At 46.6% G+C, this 19,064-nt stretch overlaps 2 protein-coding genes across 2 annotated transcripts in view; both read left to right on the top strand.

Moving 5' to 3' along the window:
• lrrc7 (leucine rich repeat containing 7) overlaps window positions 1-5,931 on the top strand; it is a 55,535-nt gene extending 49,604 nt beyond the window's left edge. Inside the window, exons 31-33 of the mRNA XM_030373605.1 lie at window positions 472-564; window positions 2,632-2,706; window positions 4,297-5,931. Of these exons, the coding sequence (XP_030229465.1) occupies window positions 472-564; window positions 2,632-2,706; window positions 4,297-4,299 (171 nt within the window). The 3' untranslated portion in view covers window positions 4,300-5,931. The remainder of the gene's footprint in view (window positions 1-471; window positions 565-2,631; window positions 2,707-4,296) is intronic.
• Window positions 5,932-11,148: 5,217 nt separating this feature from the next.
• Window positions 11,149-15,596, top strand: LOC115555077 (vegetative cell wall protein gp1-like). The gene is made up of 3 exons (XM_030371745.1): window positions 11,149-11,522; window positions 13,071-13,289; window positions 14,749-15,596. The coding sequence occupies exons 1-3, from the start codon at window positions 11,504-11,506 to the stop codon at window positions 15,594-15,596; spliced, it is 1,086 nt and encodes a 361-aa protein (XP_030227605.1). The 5' UTR covers window positions 11,149-11,503.
• Window positions 15,597-19,064: the final 3,468 nt, after the last annotated feature.

Genomic DNA, 19,064 nt, shown 5'->3' with positions numbered 1-19,064 from the left:
TTCCACTCTCTCTCTCTCTTTATCTCTTACACTGTCTCTCCCTCTATCTCCCTCTTCCACTATCTCTATGTTCCCTCTCTCTCTCTCTCTCTCTCTCCTCTCCTCTCCTCTCCTCTCCTCTCCTCTCTCTCTCTCTCTCTCTCTCTCTCTCTCTCCCTCTCCCTCTCCCTCTCCCTCTCCCTCTCTCCCTCTCTCTCTCTCTCTCTCTCTCTCTCTCTCTCTCGCGTTCCACCTGTCAAAGTGGACACAAATCTCTTGGCATAAGCCATATTGTAATTATAAGACATGTTTTATATAACTGAGGAATCCTTCTGAGTCAGGCCCTCAGTTAGTTATCGTGTTCTATAACACTTTAACAGCTCCTTCTATAACGGTATGTTTGGATATAGATATAGTATTGATTTTGTTTTCATGCCCCCTCTCTCCCCCCCCTCCCTCCCTCCCCCCCCCCCCCTCCCTCCCCCTCTCTAGATGTGCGTGCGGATAGAGAAGAACCCCGGTCTGGGTTTCAGTATCTCGGGGGGCATCAGCGGGCAGGGGAACCCCTTCAAGCCCTCCGACATGGTACGACCCGGCAGCACCTACCTTATCGCTCTCATCTCCTCTTCTGCTGTAACCATGGAAACTGCTGCTAGCTACCGCAGTGTTCTGTCCGTCCGTCCGTCTGTCCGTCCTCGGCTCGCCCTGTCATGGCTTCGGGGCGGCGGTTGAATTGAGACGGGCTTGCAGACGTTTTGTGGTTACTATACAATGTTATGCTAACCTTAAGTAACCCCACGTTACTATATTCTATATTTCGGCCCAATCCCATTTCTACCCCTTACGTCTTGCCCTTACCCCTTCAAAACAAGGGGGAGGGGTAAGGGAAAGGGGTAAGGGGTAGAAATGGGATTGGGCCTTCATATGCATAGCTCGGGCTCCATTTGACTGCTAAGGCGTCTAATGTGGCTCACAATCCATGTACTCAGTGTGTTTCTGTACTGGGTTTGACTTGTGTATTAGCCTGTTTGTTTATAGCGTTTTCTGCTTTGAAGCGCAGCAGTTAATCTGAATACACTTATAATGTAACAAACACATATTCAAATGTTACATAGGTTAACCGTAAAAATACTTTATCATACTCCTACTCATACTTCGTACCTGAAGCATACTCTGCTATTCATTCATTAACCAGGTGCTTTATATTTCTAACACTAAGCCTGACCAAGTGATTTGATAAGTGAGCTTCTATCAGTTTGACTGTTCACAGTAACCTTACAGATTACAGTAGAGTAGAAAGTCACTCTGATATGCAACATTTCTGTTTGGCACCACAGATTTCTACATATTCCAAAACGTGCACATGCCAGGGCTCTTACTGTGATACTGAAGTCCAGTTCACATAAAAGTCTATTTATTTTAGATGTATCAACATCGGACAACAGTTTGAACAAATATCGGATTAAACTCTGGAACATTCAAGAAAGACATTGGCTAAAGTATACAACAAATAACTGTACTCTCGGGTCCTTCCAATGTGTTGCCGTGGTTTCACGGTGGCTTTCGGACCGTCTTGTAGATCGGGATTCACCGCACATACGCTGACTTTATGAGGGCTCAGCAGTGAATTATGGCGAGCCCAAAAAAAGCAGAAGAAGAAGTTTGAGGACTGAATATCAAGTAGTTTTTATTATTAATAATACATCAATATCTTTAGTCCCTGAAGCTGCAGTGATCAGCCTGCAGTGAGTCTGGGGTTCAGCTCCTCCTATCTGCTCCTCTCCTTGTTATTAACATCCACAATACAGTCGCTCAGCCATTCAAATGATTCATTCACAGATTTAGATTTAATCAAAGACTCATGACCGGGTTATGCAAATGTCTTGATTTGATTTTAATAAGATGATTAGACACATATCAGTGCTATTTCCTTTTGAATCATCAACACAACTTTAAGTCAGTTCTGTTGGGATTGGACTGTATTGAATAAAACTAAATCTAAAACTAAAATCACAGGACAAATGCATGGAAAATCATTCACCCATAAACCAGGAAGAGTTTATTGGAAGTTATTGGGGATTTACGTACCGTATATCGACTAGGACACAGTGCTTCTGCTACAGGCATTGGTGAGGACCTTTGAACTGTGATTTATTTTTGTGGGGTACACCTTTTACCGCTCCATGAAAAGTTGTTGTTTTTACATCTCTGCCTTTGGGTCTATAGTCACCAAACAGACAGCTGAACATGGGAAAACATATTCTCTGCCCTCCCCTATTATACTGCTGCGCGTCCTCTGTTTGTAATCCATCATGTTGATCAGTCAGAGGATCCTCCATGCACTCTACATCCTCCCCCTCACTCTCTTGAGAAGTATCTGATGTTTTTTCTTTCGTTTTTTCCAGATGTATACAATATACAGTCTGTATCTTTTTGGGGATTTTCTGCTACTTCATAAATATTAATGATGAACTGGGAAGTAGAGTTATCTGGCCAACGTCCACTACTGAACAAATAATACAGATTTTCGCTTAACCAAGAACTAGAACGGAGTGTTTATTATGGTCTGCCACGGCTCGACATGAGCAAGGCAAAGATTCTACGTCCCCGTCTCCCTGTCTTGTGCTAACGTTGTATCATTTTGACTTATAGGGTATCTTTGTTACTAGGGTACAGCCTGACGGACCTGCCTCGACATCCCTGCGGCCGGGGGACAAGATCCTACAGGTAACCGCCCACTCGGCTCCCTGACAGCCTATTGGCCGGGGCCAGCCTCGCCCCGCCCCTCCTGCACTCTCACCAGACAGCCTGCGTTACAGAGGGTGATAACCCAGGAGACGGTAGCTGTATCATACACTTGCTGCTCTGGGCCGTGACCCCCTGGACGGACCGTCTGGAAGTCACGTTGAATTTAGATCCTTGAACAAATCTCGTCTAAAGCACATTCTATGGGTAGATTCCCGATTTGTATACTCAAGGGGCACGATGGTGTTTGACTCCCACACTAAAGGTTCTCGGTTCGATCCCCGATGTCTAGGTCCACCTTCCTAAATGGCTAAATAGCGATATTAAATAGTACTACTCATGAGATATCCCTGCTATATAGGTATATTGATCATTTATATCTATATGTTAGAGTGGGGATATAAGGTGTTGCCCCCACCTTTGTTGCGTTGACTCCCACTATGAGCGCATTCCAAGAGTGTATGAAACCTGGCGCGTCCTCCTCTGACCTGCCTCTCTGTGTACCTATTGGCTCAAGGTGTGGCATGCCCCTCCCCCTGCATTCTCATTGGTTAGGGAAGGCTGAGATCTAAACCTGTGTGCTTCCAGAGCATGTTTCTGTGCTATCCCTACTCGGCTCCTCCCCTTTCTCTAACCTTCTCATCACATATTGGTCCTCTAATGACTGGATTAGGTTTTTAAACGACATGGTAAAGTGGAAATTTGCTGCCATCTTAATGTCAGAAAACATATTGCTGTTGAATACATGCTAGGCTGATACATTCAACCACTGATTATACTGTGGATAAAATGTTAGGACTTTTCTCAATATTTGAAATCAGTATAACATAGTAAGTGTTTCATTTCATAGGGTAAAAACAGGTGAAACATGTGTTTTTGTGAAACACTTTATTTTAAACAAAACTTTTGGACATGGTATTTTATTTAGCAAAGATTGGGAATTGTGTTGCAAAACATGTCACTAAAGCTTTGTTTTTTAAATCAATTGTCAATCGTACATATTAGCAAGCCACAGAAAGCTCTTGGAAGAATGACATTATAAACAATAGCATCAAACTGAAAAGCCATGACTGTTAAACAGTTTCCTAGGTGGAATGGTAAGAAGTTAGGATTGTACAAAAGACTTCTATGTCTGGGGTCTAACTCAACACAGTTGGCCAGTAGTGATTTGGTACACAAGTTGGAAGTGTGCTGCTTAAGACGTTGGAGTCTAGGGCCAGGGTTAGCTCGGCAGGTGTTTCAGCTTGTCAAACGTGGAAGGACAGTTTTCGACGTCGGCCTCATAAGTGCTTCTCAGCAGGTTCGATTACCACCCCAAACCTCCAGCAGATTCTCCTCCAGAACAGAACAGCCAAAGCCCCCGACATCGTTCTCCCCCTCCTGTCCTCCCCTCCTGCCGTCCCCCCGTCTCCCTGCAGATGTGTGCTCTGTAGCTGGACGGTCTACAGCCCCCCCCTCCAGCCCCAACCTGCCCTCCTTTTCCTCCTACAGCATGACCTTCTACTGTGTGTATCTCGCCATCTCTCACTCCGTACTCTCTCTCTTTTTTCTCCCTCTCTTTTCCCCCCACAGTGAAGTGTTTCTGAGCTAGCGCTGCCCCCAGTGTCTGCGCCCCCCCTGCTCCCACCCACCACACACACACTGCCTGAGACCCACGCACACGCACACGCAAACGCACACCAGTGCATGACGTCATGAGAACAGCCATACCTACCGCAGACCCCAATTAAGCGACGTATACAAAGATACTCACGCACACACATCCACCCATCCAACCATGCACACAGACACACACACACACACAACCATCACCCCCCCCCCCACACACACACACACACACACACACACGCACACACACGCACACAGATCCATGCATGGAACCCCGGAAATGCACATACGCACACATATAAGGTACATGCATTGTTCTCTTACGCGCACGCAAACACACACGCACACCCACAAACACACATTCTCTCTCTCCCTCACAAACACACACGCACACACACACACACACACACACACACACACACACACACACACACACACACACACACACACACACACACACATGCTGTTGACTGTGCTGCGTGTTTGCCTTGCAGGCTAATGGACATAGTTTTTTACACATGGAGCACGAGACAGCCGTCTCTCTGCTGAAGAGCTTCCGGCGGGCGGTGGACTTGGTGGTTCTGAGGGACAGCAGCACATGCTAAAATCTAGTTTTCCAAACAAACAAAGAAAGACAGACTGACAGACAGACAAACACACCATCGACGCTTCTGTTCACATTGCCACATCTCCCTACTCCACCATTACTGCCCCCTGCTGGAGGTGTGTGGAACTGGACACAATCATCCAGGCCACCTTTTATTTCCCCTATTAGAGAACCACACCCGGGACAATTTGCCTATTGCTGGACCAAAGGCAATACTAGTGCCAAATGTATCATAAGAGAACACAGAGACTCTCAGACGATCTCTCTTTCCGCCAGTACTTGCAGAAATGAAAGAAGACAGGATGGTGACTGATTCTACTCTTCATTTGGTTGGACGAGTGACTACAGGGCTGCTGCAGTTTTAAACGGTGTGGTTGGTTTGTTAGTTAGCTGTTCCGATTGTTTTCTTCTGCGGGTGGTTATTTGACCTGGTTTATTTATTTATATTGCTGCCTTTTTGATTTAGCTGTGCTTTGTGAGATGGCTTTATTTTATGCTTGTAGACAGCTGCTTTCAGTCTGCGTTCTTTTCTGCTTTGCTTTGTCCATGAATTTCTGTCCTGTTCATTGTATCTTTTTTGTCGTTTTCATTTGGTCTTCTCTGTTTGTGTTTTGTTGCGTTGCGTGTCGTTTTGCATCCTGTGTTTGGATCTGAAGTGTGTGCTGCCTGGTGAAGGTACTCTGCCTTGCGTACGTGTGTAGAGAAACAGCATTCCCATTGGTCTCAGCCACAAGGGGGTATACTGTACACACATCTAGGCGATGAGTATTATATTATTATTATTGCTAAGAAATTGTATTCTCTCCATCGGTGATCCAAAAGGGACCTTTTCTCTGAGTGGACTTTTTTTTTTTTAAGTAGATGATGCCGCTTATTGTTTCTTTCTTTTCTGTAAACAATAATTGAGTAGTTCACCACTTCTACCTGCTGCTCTGTTTGACGTGATGCCATTCGTTTCAAACAGCCATGCTGACTTAAAAGAGCTAAAGCAATATCTGCTGGTCCTTCTGCAGTGGTGTCACCAGGACCTCCCTACAGTGCCATCTAGTGGACGATCCATGCTATTGTTTACACACAGAAACACACACACACACACACACACACACACACACACACACACACACACACACACACAGGCGTCATACGCTACAGCCCTCCCGCAGTCCAACACAGCCTCCACAGCGGTTTACAGTGGTTCACGGTGGTTCTTAAGCATAGATTCTGCTACTGGAAGTCCTGAACAAATTTTAAGGGAACTGAGTTTACAATCCAGACGTATTACATAACAACACCAACGCTAACAAGTCGCACCTTGTTCAATGTTTTTATTTGTCTCCATTATGCGTGCCATATCTTTGAGATACATGACACTGTTATGTTGTAAAATTGCCGCCAAAAGAATTACAGGCCTCAAAGGTCACAGCATGCGCTCATACCAATCATTGCTTCACTGAGCCAATCTGACCCCCGGTGCACTGGCTCCGGCGTCCACCTGGAAGTACAATACGGTGTGTCTGCCGGCAGGACCAACAGCAAGCCTTTCAACCGAGGGACTCGACCAGAGCCCTGCATCAGCAGCCCTGCTTCAGTGCCCCTGAGCCCGCGATGAGACCGTGCTGGTTGAGCTCTGTGCGTGTTTTTGAGCAGACCTTGTACTGTATTCTGCCTGGGGAGCGAGTTCAAGGAAGCAAACAGTATTTCTTTCTTTTGGGAGATTTAAATCAGGAATTGCACAAAACTGGTTGGTTTTTATGATTCCACTTCCACTAATGCAGCTTTTTTATGTTTTTTTTGCCGAAGATATAGTCCAGAGCAATTCTGTTTACATTTACATTACATTTACTTTTGCACAACTTTCTATTATTATTATGATTATTATTATTATTATTCATTTTGTATAGATTGAGGCAAGGGAACATTCAACACGGATATGGTAAAGAGACCACGCATATTCACGCACACTCAATTCTCATAATCTCAGTCCAGTTTTTGGCTGTTTGTGATGCTCTTAACGACCATGGGAACTCTAGTTTATTAAGATACACGTGATAGTGCAGGGTGGACCCCATAGTGGTGGAGCTAAAGCTAGCCTAGCGCAACCACAGAGACGAACACCAACCCTTAAGAGTTTGAACTATCGAATAAATTGTGAGGAGAACAAAAAGTAAAATGGTTTGATAATATAACGATTTTATACGACTTGTTTCAGGTAATTCTTTCTAAATATATTGATATATCTTAGCTTTGCTCAAAAAGAATTGTGATATTTTATAAGGACACTTATATCAAAGTTATGGATCAAAGTACGCACAGTATGACATGGAAACCTTCACATGTACTCTCTAAAGCTGTATAAAATGTATTTCTACCGTAATTGTGAATTAATGTTATACAAATATATATATAAATATATATGTATATATATTATATATATATGTGTATATGGCTATGAAAAGGTCATTTCTTATGTGTTTAAAAACCACTGGAAAGGGAAGGCGTATGGCCGTGGGAGACGGCGTCACTGTACATAGCTGGGAGTGGAACCCAGAGGCTAGAAGGACTCATTGATGGTGAATGTACTCATGCTTACTGCAGTCCCAACACCTACCCAACTTCAATGCTGCTTCTTCTGTTGTGTGACAAAATCTACTTTGACCTCCGAGAGAAGGAGAGGAAAACAAATGTCGAGCTTTAGGTTGAACCGATTTAACTGGCGACTTTGACAAAGCTATTTATTTAATTATTTATAATATGGATTTATTTATTTGGTTGAATTGCACATGCGAGTTGAAACCCTTCTGTTTATAAGTTGAGTATTAATGCAGAGATATGTAATTGCCGAAGTATATATAAATATATATCATGTGTTTAGAATGCATTTTGCAGATGCTATCTGTACATACTATTTAAGATACAGTTTTTACAAAAATAATATATGTATAAAATTGAAAAAATGCTGTGCAGCGATTATACTGAAGCCATTTTGGGCTTTGGGATGTACCATTTTTCAGTATATAAGAGGTGTTTTAAATAATGTATTAAAGTCTATTGTACAAATAATAAAAATGTCACTATTGGTAATCCAGACTCCTTCTGATGCACTATATATTTTTATATTTAATTTTATTTTAATTGTTTACCATTATTTATTTATTTATTTATTTGACCTTGACTAGTTTGATTGATTGTAGTCTTTTTTTGCATTTTTCTATCTATCTGTTTGTCTTTCTGTCTGTCTGTCTGTCCGCCTTGCCTGCGCATTTCAACTGTGGTGATGACAGCATAGTTTATCCCTATTAACCCACTCATTCCATCATTTTGGAGGACAAGGTAAGTGCTATGAAACATTAAAAAACCCTCAGTATCTCTGCACAGGCCTCATTGTTATGGAGTATAGTCGCGCTATATCAACCCCCTTCAGTCCTCCCCAACCCATAAACCTCCACACTCTCTTCCTCTCTTCATTTGGGCCCAATCCTTCCATCCTTTTGTAAGGTAACCCTCATTAGAAAACATCGTCGGTCATATGTTCGTCACTGGGAGAAGGTGACAAAACCACAGCTTCAAAACTACAGGGAGAGAGAAACCAAATACTATTCAGATCAGATTGTCAACTGTAATCATTGTAATGATTATTTTGCTGCTTCAGTCTCAAAGCATTTCCTTTTGATCTTGATGGACAGATGTGACAGCACCTGCACTCTCATCAACTCACCCTCCACCAGATTACATTGTGTTTATCATCTGAGCAGGTGTCTCCTTTGTCTCGGTTGCCTATCATTCTTATCGAGTCCTGCCACCTGTTCTCATTAATCAGACCCCCAGAGAGAGCAGCGTGGTGTGCCACCAGGCCCACGGTGAGGACACATTCAATTGATTGTTTTGCTTCTAAGTGCCGCTCAGCGACCAGAGAGTCTTTGGCGGTTCCCAATGTCAACCTTGAGATGGAATGAAAGCCTGGCATTGTCTGTAAATCTGCAAATGCATGCCCCGGCACATCATGCAGCCCAGCTTATGTCTGGTAAATGTTATTCATCAGCTCGATGTCATCTCTGCCTCAAAAGGCCCTCTCCAGTGTTGAGTGGCTGGACTGACGGACTAGACGTCACAAACAGACAAAGACTCACTGATGGTACAGAAGAACAATTCTGAGTTGATGGTAATGCACCAAGACCTCCACATTCTCTCTCCCTTTACTCTCTCACTTGCTCTCTTTCTCACACACACACAAACACAAAGATATGCGCATGACTAGACTTGTAGATGAAGGCAGTGTGCAGATCTTTTGTTTTCGGAGCATTTTTGTTGAACTTTACACACATACACGCACACTCCAACACAAATAGCACTGTGTGAACCAACCCACTCTCACAAGCATACATAGATTAGCCCCCTCCCTCATTATGTGTGTGTGTGTGTGTGTGTGTGTGTGTGTGTGTGTGTGTGTGTGTGTGTGTGTGTGAGAAAGTGTTTGCGATACAGACAATGAGTGGGTCACTTTTCATTCAGCCACTGGATTCATCAATACACTCTTGTGGTGCGATCAATAACGATGTCATGTCTATGACCTGCATTCCACTTGTGATGTGGATGTGTTGGTTTGTGTGTGTATGTGTGTGTTTGTATGTGTGTGTGTGTGTGTGTGTGTGTGTGTGTGTGTGTGTGTGTAGATAGCGACAAGCTCATCTGTAAAGTCAGTAAAGGAAAGAATGATGATGCATACTTTTCCAACCCATGGACTGAAGAATACACACACATTGTATGTCACACATACTAACAAACACACACACATTGTGTGTCACAGATACTAACAAACACACACATGATATGCCTCACATACAATCACACACACATATTGTATGTCACACATACAAACAAGCACACATACACATGATATGCCTCACGTACAAACAAACACACACAACTTTTTACTTTTCTTTTTTTTTTCACTCAAACTAGCGTCTTTAAGGTGTCAGTAAACAAAGTGTTTATCCTACGATCGTGACCTGCCTTTGTGTTGTGTAGAAAGAGGGAGAGAGCGAGTCTTGGGTGGCAGAACGGGCTCATAACTCTTCAGCCTCAAATGGAAATCGATGAATAATCTTCACAAAGCACCTAAATATTTGCTTTTCTGTCACTAAACCTGTTATTTGGTTGCGGACACACTCACTGGTGCATCCGGGACATGAGCTTAGGAGTTCCGTATCGAGAGAAAGAACACAATCTACTACTGTTTAGCATGACAACACCCGACATACCTTCAACACAACCCCTTCAACACACGCAGTCCCCCCACCTGACTGGTATTTCTACCACTGCAGCCGGTCATTTCTCTATCGGTGACATCTAACACCTGCCCTTTATGAAGGGGGGGGGGGGGGAGGAGGGTGCTCACAGCTGGAAGCCTCAGTCTTCAGCCCATGTACCGTAGCCTTGAAGGAGCTACTTTGATAGTGTAGCTGAATGGATTGGAGCAGCACAGCAGACTGTGGAGGCAGAGGGAGGCTGGAACAGACACGGCTTTCATCCACTGGTCACAATATGCTGTTTTACATGAAAATACACCCACCACATGCAACCCGCTTTGTAAGAGGCTCTCGAAACGGCTAGAGACGCTATTTCCAGGTGTGTGTGTGTGTGTGTGTGTGTGTGTGTGTTTGTGTGGATGTGTTTGTGCGTGTGTCTGGAGTGTGTGCAAGTGTGTGTGTGTCTGGAGTGTGTGTGTGTGTGTGTGTATGTGTGTGAGTTTTTCGCTTTCTGTCAAATACTAACGTACTAACGAAGTTTCAAATGTTTGTGCGTGTGCGTCTGTGAGCGTGCTTGCGTGCGTGTGTGTGTCGTGTGCGTGTGTGTGTAACTCCCACGGGACTGTCATTGAACCGGTCTGACAGCAGTTTTTCGTGCAGCAGAGTCTCTGAAACATTTTGAAGAAGCTGGTTTTACCAAATAATCTCCCCAACTCGTCGAGCCGAACAGAACCAGTGAGAGAGAAAGTGGGAAAGAGAGAAAGAGTTGGTCGTTTACTGACGGAGACAGAGACAGAGAGAGAGAGAGAGAGAGAGAGAGAGAGAGAGAGAGAGAGACGGGTTCAAAAAGAGAAAGAGCGAGAAAGGCGGATCGAGAGAGAAACAGAAAGAGACGGATCGAGAGAGAGAGAGGGGGGTGAGAGTGTGTGTGTGTGTGTGTGTGTGTGTGTGTGTGTGTGTGTGTGTGTGTGTGTGTGTGTGTGTGTGTGTGTGTGTGTGTGTGTGTGTGTGTGTGTGTGTGTGTGTGTGTGTGTGTGAGAGAGTGTGAGAGAGAGAGAGACGGGTCGAGTCAGCGCTGGGTAAAGTCCATGCAGCGGGTTGACTTGTACTTCCTACAGCTGCGTTGAAGTTGTCCTTGATCGACCGATTCGTAGAGATCGGTGGCTTTAGTTGTATTCATTCCGGTAGCAGAAGCAGCCTGTCAGAAGCAGCCCGTCAGAAGCAGTCCGTCCCGTACGAGGCTCAGCACCTCCTCACCATCCGAACAGAGGAGCGACACCAACACGTTGCCGCCGTCAGAGTGGGAGCGCAGAGCGACATGCCCGTGCGACAGAGAGGTAGGGACGTCGTCTGTCCGGGAGCTGTGTCTGTCCAGGAGCTCCGTATGTGTGCATATCTGTCATCTGTTTCCCATCCACGCAACACAAAAAAAAAAACAGCCACTGCGACATCGCTGTGAACAAGTTCAACTAAACTGCAATGCTTGTTGCAGCGAAAATGTGCCGGAGTTGGTCGACTACCTTACCTGTGGCAGCTCTGTGGAAACACCGCATTGGCCGTGTTGACGTTATGCATTCCGCCAGCATGTAGACGTTAATATGACGCCCCATGTCAGCGGTGCATCCTACCCTTCCCATCGCCTTATCTCATCTCCTTGTTTATGATACTCTATATTCAGGCGATGCAGCAGAATGAAGACACCGAGTCTTTAGCCACCGCCTCGCTGGGTGTTACTGAAGTTAAACAAACACAACTGAGACCATTTTTTATATGTTTATAGGTTGACAACTATCGTTACAGCCCACACTATAACATAGGATAGGCTAAAATTAATTGATTTAAAAAAAAGATTAACAATTAAAGATACATTTATTTATTATTTCCTATCCTATGCAGGCTACTAACTAGGCTGTAGCGTTATAGTCAAACATAATGAAAAAAAATGGTATTAAGGGTCAAAAACAATGTTTCAACTATACCTGCTTTCACCCATTCTCTAGCTCAGGGGTCACCAACCTTTTTGAACCTGAGAGCTACTTCATGAGTCATACGAAGGGCACCCAGTCTGATACACTCTTCTGAAATAACAAATTTGCTCAGTTTGCCTTTAGCTACGTATTATTATTAATGATTAATGATACTATGTGAAGACACTGACCATGTTAATGATTTCTCACAATTATTTTCAACAATGACTTAAAAAAGGTGGGAAAGAGTTGTTCAACAATGAGTTGCTATTTTCTTTAGAACCGGCCTGCGGCCGCCTCATGTGGTCGTTGCGGGCGCCCTCGTACCGCGGGCACTGTGTTGGTGACCCCTGATCTGGTGTGTGGGGTCAGTCAGTGGGCATGAGTCATGACGTCACCAGATTGCCTATGTCCTAACTTGCTGTATGGCACCTGGTCGACCGTTGTGTAGGCCTGTATAATGAGACTTTAGCGCTCTGTTTGGCTCAATGTGGTTCTCTGCTCTTTTTAAAACTTTGTCTCTGAATGCTGACATCTTAAAGTGTGCGTCGTACCACAGGATAATTTGGTTAAAGCCCTGTTGAACACTAAGCAATGTTGAGGCAAGTTAAATCAGATGTAAGCAAACTAGATAAGTAGGGGCATTTTGAAAATGTATCATTTGGGTGTTTGGGACTCGATCGGCCATAGAGAGAGAGAGCTTACTTTCAAAATGATTTAGGTGAAATTATTTATGATGTCACTTGAAGGTGCAACTAAGAACACTATGATGAGGACAGTTATATTGATATCTATTTGTGTGGTAATGAACTATTTCTAACAGATATATAATAGAGTAGAGCTCCATCAGGCTGACACTGAGGAGTGGTTGGTGTCGTGTCATACTGTGGTCTCTCCGTCTGCGCTCTGGTTGTTCAGAGGCCCAGCGAGCTCTGGAGCTGCTGCAGAGGTATCGCTCCAGCCTGGACCAGAGAACACGGAGCCAGGGGCCCGACATCACCGGCCCCGGGGGGCCCGACGGCACCGGCCCTGGGCAGCCCGATGGCACCGGCCCCGCGGAGCACGACCTCCAGCTCCAGCAGTCCCTGGACCGGGTCATCACCGTCTTCCAGAGCCAGCTGTTCAACGCGCTGCTAGGTGGGTTTAACTCTGTCCTCGTCGGGCTGAGCCTGTCTACTGACTGAAGGAACTCGGCGCGCGGCTAAGGAGGTACAGCGGGTTGGCTGCTAACCAGAAGGTTGCTAGTTTGATCCCCGGCTCCTAGGAGGAGCCGGGGATCAAACTAGCAACCTTCCGGTTGGCAGCGAACCCGCTGTACCTCCTTAGGTACAGTGTGTGTCAAGGTATCCCTTACACAGCTGACTCCACCGTCGGTGTGTGAATGGGGGAATGTTAGGCAGTAATGTAAAGCCCTTTGAGTGGCCATTTAACTAGCTGAATCCCTGTTAAGGAAACGTCCCACGACGATTTGAGCTTGACTGACGTTTCTTTGACTAATGACTCTCCAATGTGTCAGCCAAGAGTCACACACCTACCTGGCAAAACTCTAATTCTGATTCGGTGATTGATAGTGGTAGAGCGCTTGGAAAAGGCCCCTTTTATAGCACCAACGTATTTTATCTGAAAGACTAACTAGTTGACCTACAAACCTACCTATTAAAGGATCTACTAACTGAAAGTGTTCATTGTTTATGACTAGTCTCATGTGCCATTCTGCCTCTATGCCTTCCCCCTGACAGTGGCGTTTTGATAATGCAAGTTGAGCGAACCTATTCAGACACATTTCATTTGTGTCTGAATTGTGGTACACATTATTGCAATGGCTTTTATTAACTTGCCAACTGTGTACTTATATGACGTTACTTGACATCTCAATCTCTCTAAATAGTCTTATTCTCTCTAAATAAAATATTACATTTATTTTATGATTTAATCCTGATAAGGTTCCTCACCCCAACGACACCTTAAAGTCGAACATTTTGTATTGACAGAGCTAACAATAGAGTATTAATTTACATCCTAAAAATGTTTCCAGTGTTACAGTAAGGATGTTATTATGGGTTACAACGTGGGTAAACAAGTTCCCTCTTCCTGGTTCAACCTGTCTGACACACCTATACCTAAAGGTATCGCATCGCTAACCCTTTTGTCGTTGTATGTTTGTGGGCACGAGGACAAAGGCCTACACACACACACACACACACACGCACACACGCACGCATGCACGCACGCACGCACGCACGCACGCACGCACGCACGCACGCACGCACGCACGCACGCACGCACGCACGCACACATGCACACACATCTTGTATAAACATGCCTTTTTTTTTTTCCTGAACATTCGGATTCAGTGTTTTAGACCCATGTAGTATCCTTCTTCTATCCTTGTAGCATTCCTCTACTGCCAGCAACAGTTTAATACGTGAGTGAATGGCTCTGTAGTTCCAAGGCTGCACTGACATCATATGGCCTCAAGGGGGAGACAGAGGACGAGATGTTTTTGAGAAAGTGGGAAATGTATTCAATCGGATTGGGTTCACGGTAATCTTGGAGATGGTCGTATAGCTGAGACGTTCTGTGACTGCTTCCTCAGACATCCAGGAGTACTATGAGCTGACCCTCCAGTCAGACAGTCAGCCCCCTGGGGACCCAACCCCTGCTCTGGGGGAGGCGGGGCCGGGCTGTGGCCCCCCACCGGAGCTCTCCAGCCAGACAGACCTTCCCTCCGTCCCCCTCGGCGCCCCGCCCCCCTCGGGACCACCGGCATCGTCCGGGTCTTCGGGCCCTAAACGCAAATCCGTGAAGGCGCCGGCCCCCCCGGTCCCGTCTGGGGGCCCCGGGGAGAAGGCACCCTGTTCACCGTCCCCTAAGGTCAAGAGCCGCGCCCCGCCCCCGCCCGTCCAGCCCAGAGCCTACCGATCAGAGCAGGTGGACGGGGCCCTGAAGGTCTCGGCCAATGGGATCCATCCGTTCCTAAACACCTCCTCCAACGGACCGGAGACCCCGTCCTCCCCGATGACCGGCCCGTCTACTGGGGGCGGAAGCCCTCCCCTCCCCGGCTCCGCCCCTCTCTGCCCGGGCGCCGTCTCCGCCCTCGTCTCGGCCACCATCCAAGGCCTCGCCTCGCCCGCCTCGCTGGAAGCCGCCGCCGCCGCCGCCCCCGTCACCGTGGCGACCCCTCAGGGCAGCCAGGTTGCCGCCGTCGCCGCGGCCAGCCCTCCGGCTCCCGCCCCGGTGGTGTCGTCCCAGCCGAGGCCCAGCACCCTCCCCCTCCCCCTCCCCGGCCCCCCCTCCCTCGGAGGGCCCCGCTCTGGGCGGGCCGTCCCAGAGCCGGTCAGGTCCGGTCCCGCCAGCCCCCGCCTGGGACCGACCGCCGTCGGCCGCCAGGGCTCCGCTCTGAGCCAGGGGCCCCTCTACACCACGGACCCCCTGCTGAGGTAGGGGCCACACGGTGACACAGTGTCCGCTTCATAAAATCTATAATATATTTGTATCGAACGAAAGAGAAGCTTTGCAACAAATCCAACCAGAAGATGTTATTGACCACTCGGTAATCGTCGCACATTGTCTCATAGTACCAGACTAGAAGGACTTAGAAGTATTTGTCGCGCATTATACCTTTAAAGCGCTCAGCTGTGAGGGTCAGCCGCGGCCGTCCTGGTGTGGATACGTGGCTTCCTGCTGCTGAGCCTCTCCTGGGATCAATGAACGCACTTATTGTGTGTTGTACTGTGAGTTGGGTAGCATCTTATCCTAGCTATCTTTGTGGTATACGGGGAACGGGTTAACCTAGTGATAGTTAGTGCTCGGCACTTGGTTCCATGAACATCCTTACTGCACCGACAGCGATATATTGTTGTTTCTCTTTCTTCTGACGAATGTACTTATTGTACGTCGCTTATCTCTTCCCACCAGTCCAACCAGTCCAGGGACCAAGGGCCCCACCTCCCCAGGGGGCCAGCCAGGGGCCAGCCCGCACACACCCAAGGTACGCTGCTCCGTTGTTTGTGTTAACGTTGTGTGTGCTGACTGAGACAGTCGCAGGGTTTGAGTTTGATCTGCGGTCACTTTTTAAGCAAACAAGTTGTGTCTTTGAGTTGGGTTGGAGTTTGGAGTTGGTAAGGAATTTGATTCAGCTGATCAAATGATTCTGTGCGTTGGGGCTCTTTAAAGGACTTGTGTGTAAATAGAGACATGACCGTAAAGCATGGCGTTATTCCTCGTGGGAAAATTGACTTCAGCTCGAGAGCGTTGTGTTGACATTGCGCGTTGCAGCGCGGTATTCTATAGCGGGTCTGTAACTGTTATTGACTTTTTTGTGTGGTTGTGATTGAATTAGCATTGTTACTATGACAATATCAATATATTGATATACAACGGGCATTGCAAAGTTGAACACATATGCCTTCTCTATTAATAACCACAATGACAAAATCATAATGTAACCATAATGTGACTTTTGTTCAGTAAAACCATCACAATGAGCATGGAAGTACAGAAGTACAGCATAGAGCTCATTTATTTACACAACAGAAACCTTATGAAAGAGAAGAAAACTGTGTGTGTGTGTGTGTGTGTGTGTGTGTGTGTGTGTGTGTGTGTGTGTGTGTGTGTGTGTGTGTGTGTGTGTGTGTGTGTGTGTGTGTGTGTGTGTGTGTTTGCATGTGTATGCAACCTGGTGGCATGATATCAGACTTTAGTATGCTACATGTGAACCTCCTAAAATGATACAATTTGATTGGTTCGCTATCACGGATATTGGGCAATATCCTATGATAGAGATCTCATGGTCATCTCGTCACGCTAATAAAAACAAATAAGCCGCTAATAAAAATAAATAAATCCCGGGCAAAAAGGGATCACGTGTAGTTTATACTAAAACAATTATTCGCCGAAGGCAAAGTGAATAGTGGGGAATAGCCCCCGAGACCGAAGGGTGAGGTATAATACTTCTATACTTGTAATACGTTAAATAAGTGTTGACCTTGATATACAATATGACTCTAGCCCCAAACTGAGCATGTTTGATTGTTTATCATCACTCAATAAAAAATAAGTCTGGAGCAGGCCCAAGCCCTGAATCTGGGAGCAGTCCACAGCCTGCAGGGTGCATATAGGTCTCCTTCAGCTCAACGCTGGGTGAAAGTGGAGCATATCACTATCACTGTCCCAGAGTGAGAGAGAGTGAGAGAGGGGGGAGAGAGAAGGGGGGGGGAGGGAGAGAGAGAGAGAGAGAGAGAGAGAGAGAGAGAGGGGGGGGGGGGGGGGGGGTGGGGGGGGGGGGGAGGGAGAGAGGGAGAGGGAGAGGGAGAGAGAGAGAGAGAGAGAGAGAGAGAGAGGGGGGTGGGGGAGAGGGAGAGGGAGAGAGAGAGAGAGAGAGAGAGAGAGAGAGAGAGAGAGAGAGAGAGAGAGAGAGAGAGAGAGAGAGAGAGAGAGAGAGAGAGAGAGAGAGAGAGAGAGAGAGAGAGAGAGAGAGAGAGAGAGGACTTGTGTGTGTGTGTGTGTGTGTGTGTGTGTGTGTGTGTGTGTGTGTTGGGGGGGGGGGGGGGGTTGTATGTGCCTTGCCGACCATGGGAACTAATAAGCCAAAATTTGGCGAACCTTTGCAGTTCTTTACTGACGACCTTCTTAGTTTGTCTACGATCCAGGGGGCGAGATAGCACTGAGAGAGGGAGAGAGAGACAGAGGGGGTTGATGGAAGAGGAGGAGAAGGGGGAAGAGGGCAGATGAGTGAAGGATACAGGCGATCGCTGCGTGATCGAGCAGCAGAGCCGGAGAGTTGGGGGTGTTGGCGAGGGAGAGGCTTCCTGGTTGGAGTTCTGCCCAGGATGGACTGCATCTGCATCCTCACCACCAAGGTGAGCCCAGCCCCGAGGACTCACAGCCCTCGCCAGAACAACAGCTTTCCTAAGGCTAGGAAAGTCAGGGTTTTTTCTGCTTTTTTTGCAATATACTTTTGAATGAAGCATTTCCATGCTTTATTCAGTTAGACAAGAAGTTATGAGAGAGAGAGAGAGAGAGAGAGAGAGAGAGAGAGAGAGAGAGAGAGAGAGAGAGAGAGAGAGAGAGAGAGAGAGAGAGAGAGAGAGAGAGAGAGAGAGAGAGAGAGAGAGAGAGAGAGAGAGAGAGAGAGAGAGAGGCCCACGGGCAGGAATCGAACCCGTGTCTCTTATGGACTGAGCCTTAATGGTTCTCGCTCTGGAGAGCCACCGTGGCCCCATCATGATTACCTCTGGTGGTTTTGGACCAGTTCAGAAGTCATTGGTCTGATCGCTCAGCCATGTGCTATTTGTGACCAAACAATGCGTCTGATTAAGAGTGCACTTCCCAGTGAATTTAAAATTATGTCATAACAATTGTTACTTTCCCTGCCTGCTTACCTCTTCAGTCTCTTTGTGTTGGATATGTAAGGCAGAGAGTGGAGGCTGCCGTTGTGTGTATGCTGTGTGCTGAGGACCAGGGAGGGTATATGTGGCAGGGTGTGCTGGCAGAGCTGTGTGCCGCTGGCTCCCGGCTCCTCTAAAGGGGTTCTGGGTCGCCCCTCAGCTGCTGGTCTGTGAGAACATCTGTCCGTCACCACAGAGACCAGGAAACTAGGTTGGTGGGACATTCACCTCCAAGGACTGCCCTGACTGAATGACAGAACGGCTGAACGACTGACTGACTGAATGAGGAAAATGTTTGTACGCATCTACCTAGTGCCTAGTAACGGTGGAACTTTTGAGAAAATTCACGGTGTGTTTCATAGACGAAAACTCGGACACAGGTGACGTACCAATTGGAAGCAACTTTAAGGTTTGAAATGCAGCGATTTATAGTCACAGAGTATAAGGCTTGGGACGAGTAATTAAAGGTCCCATGACATGCCCGTTTTGGAAATCGGCCCCTTATGACATCACAGGTGGGCGT

The sequence above is a fragment of the Gadus morhua genome, chromosome 12 (genome assembly GCF_902167405.1).
Source record: "Gadus morhua chromosome 12, gadMor3.0, whole genome shotgun sequence".
NCBI lineage: Eukaryota > Metazoa > Chordata > Actinopteri > Gadiformes > Gadidae > Gadus > Gadus morhua.
The sequence above is the reverse complement of the archived record's forward strand: the minus strand, read 5'-3'. Positions and strand labels throughout refer to the sequence as shown.

Bases quoted from the DNA above. Each gene is read 5' to 3' on its own strand.
- LOC115555077 (XM_030371745.1), top strand. The intron at 13,290-14,748 runs GTGGGTTTAACT...CTGCTTCCTCAG, and splicing joins GCTGTTCAACGCGCTGCTAG to ACATCCAGGAGTACTATGAG.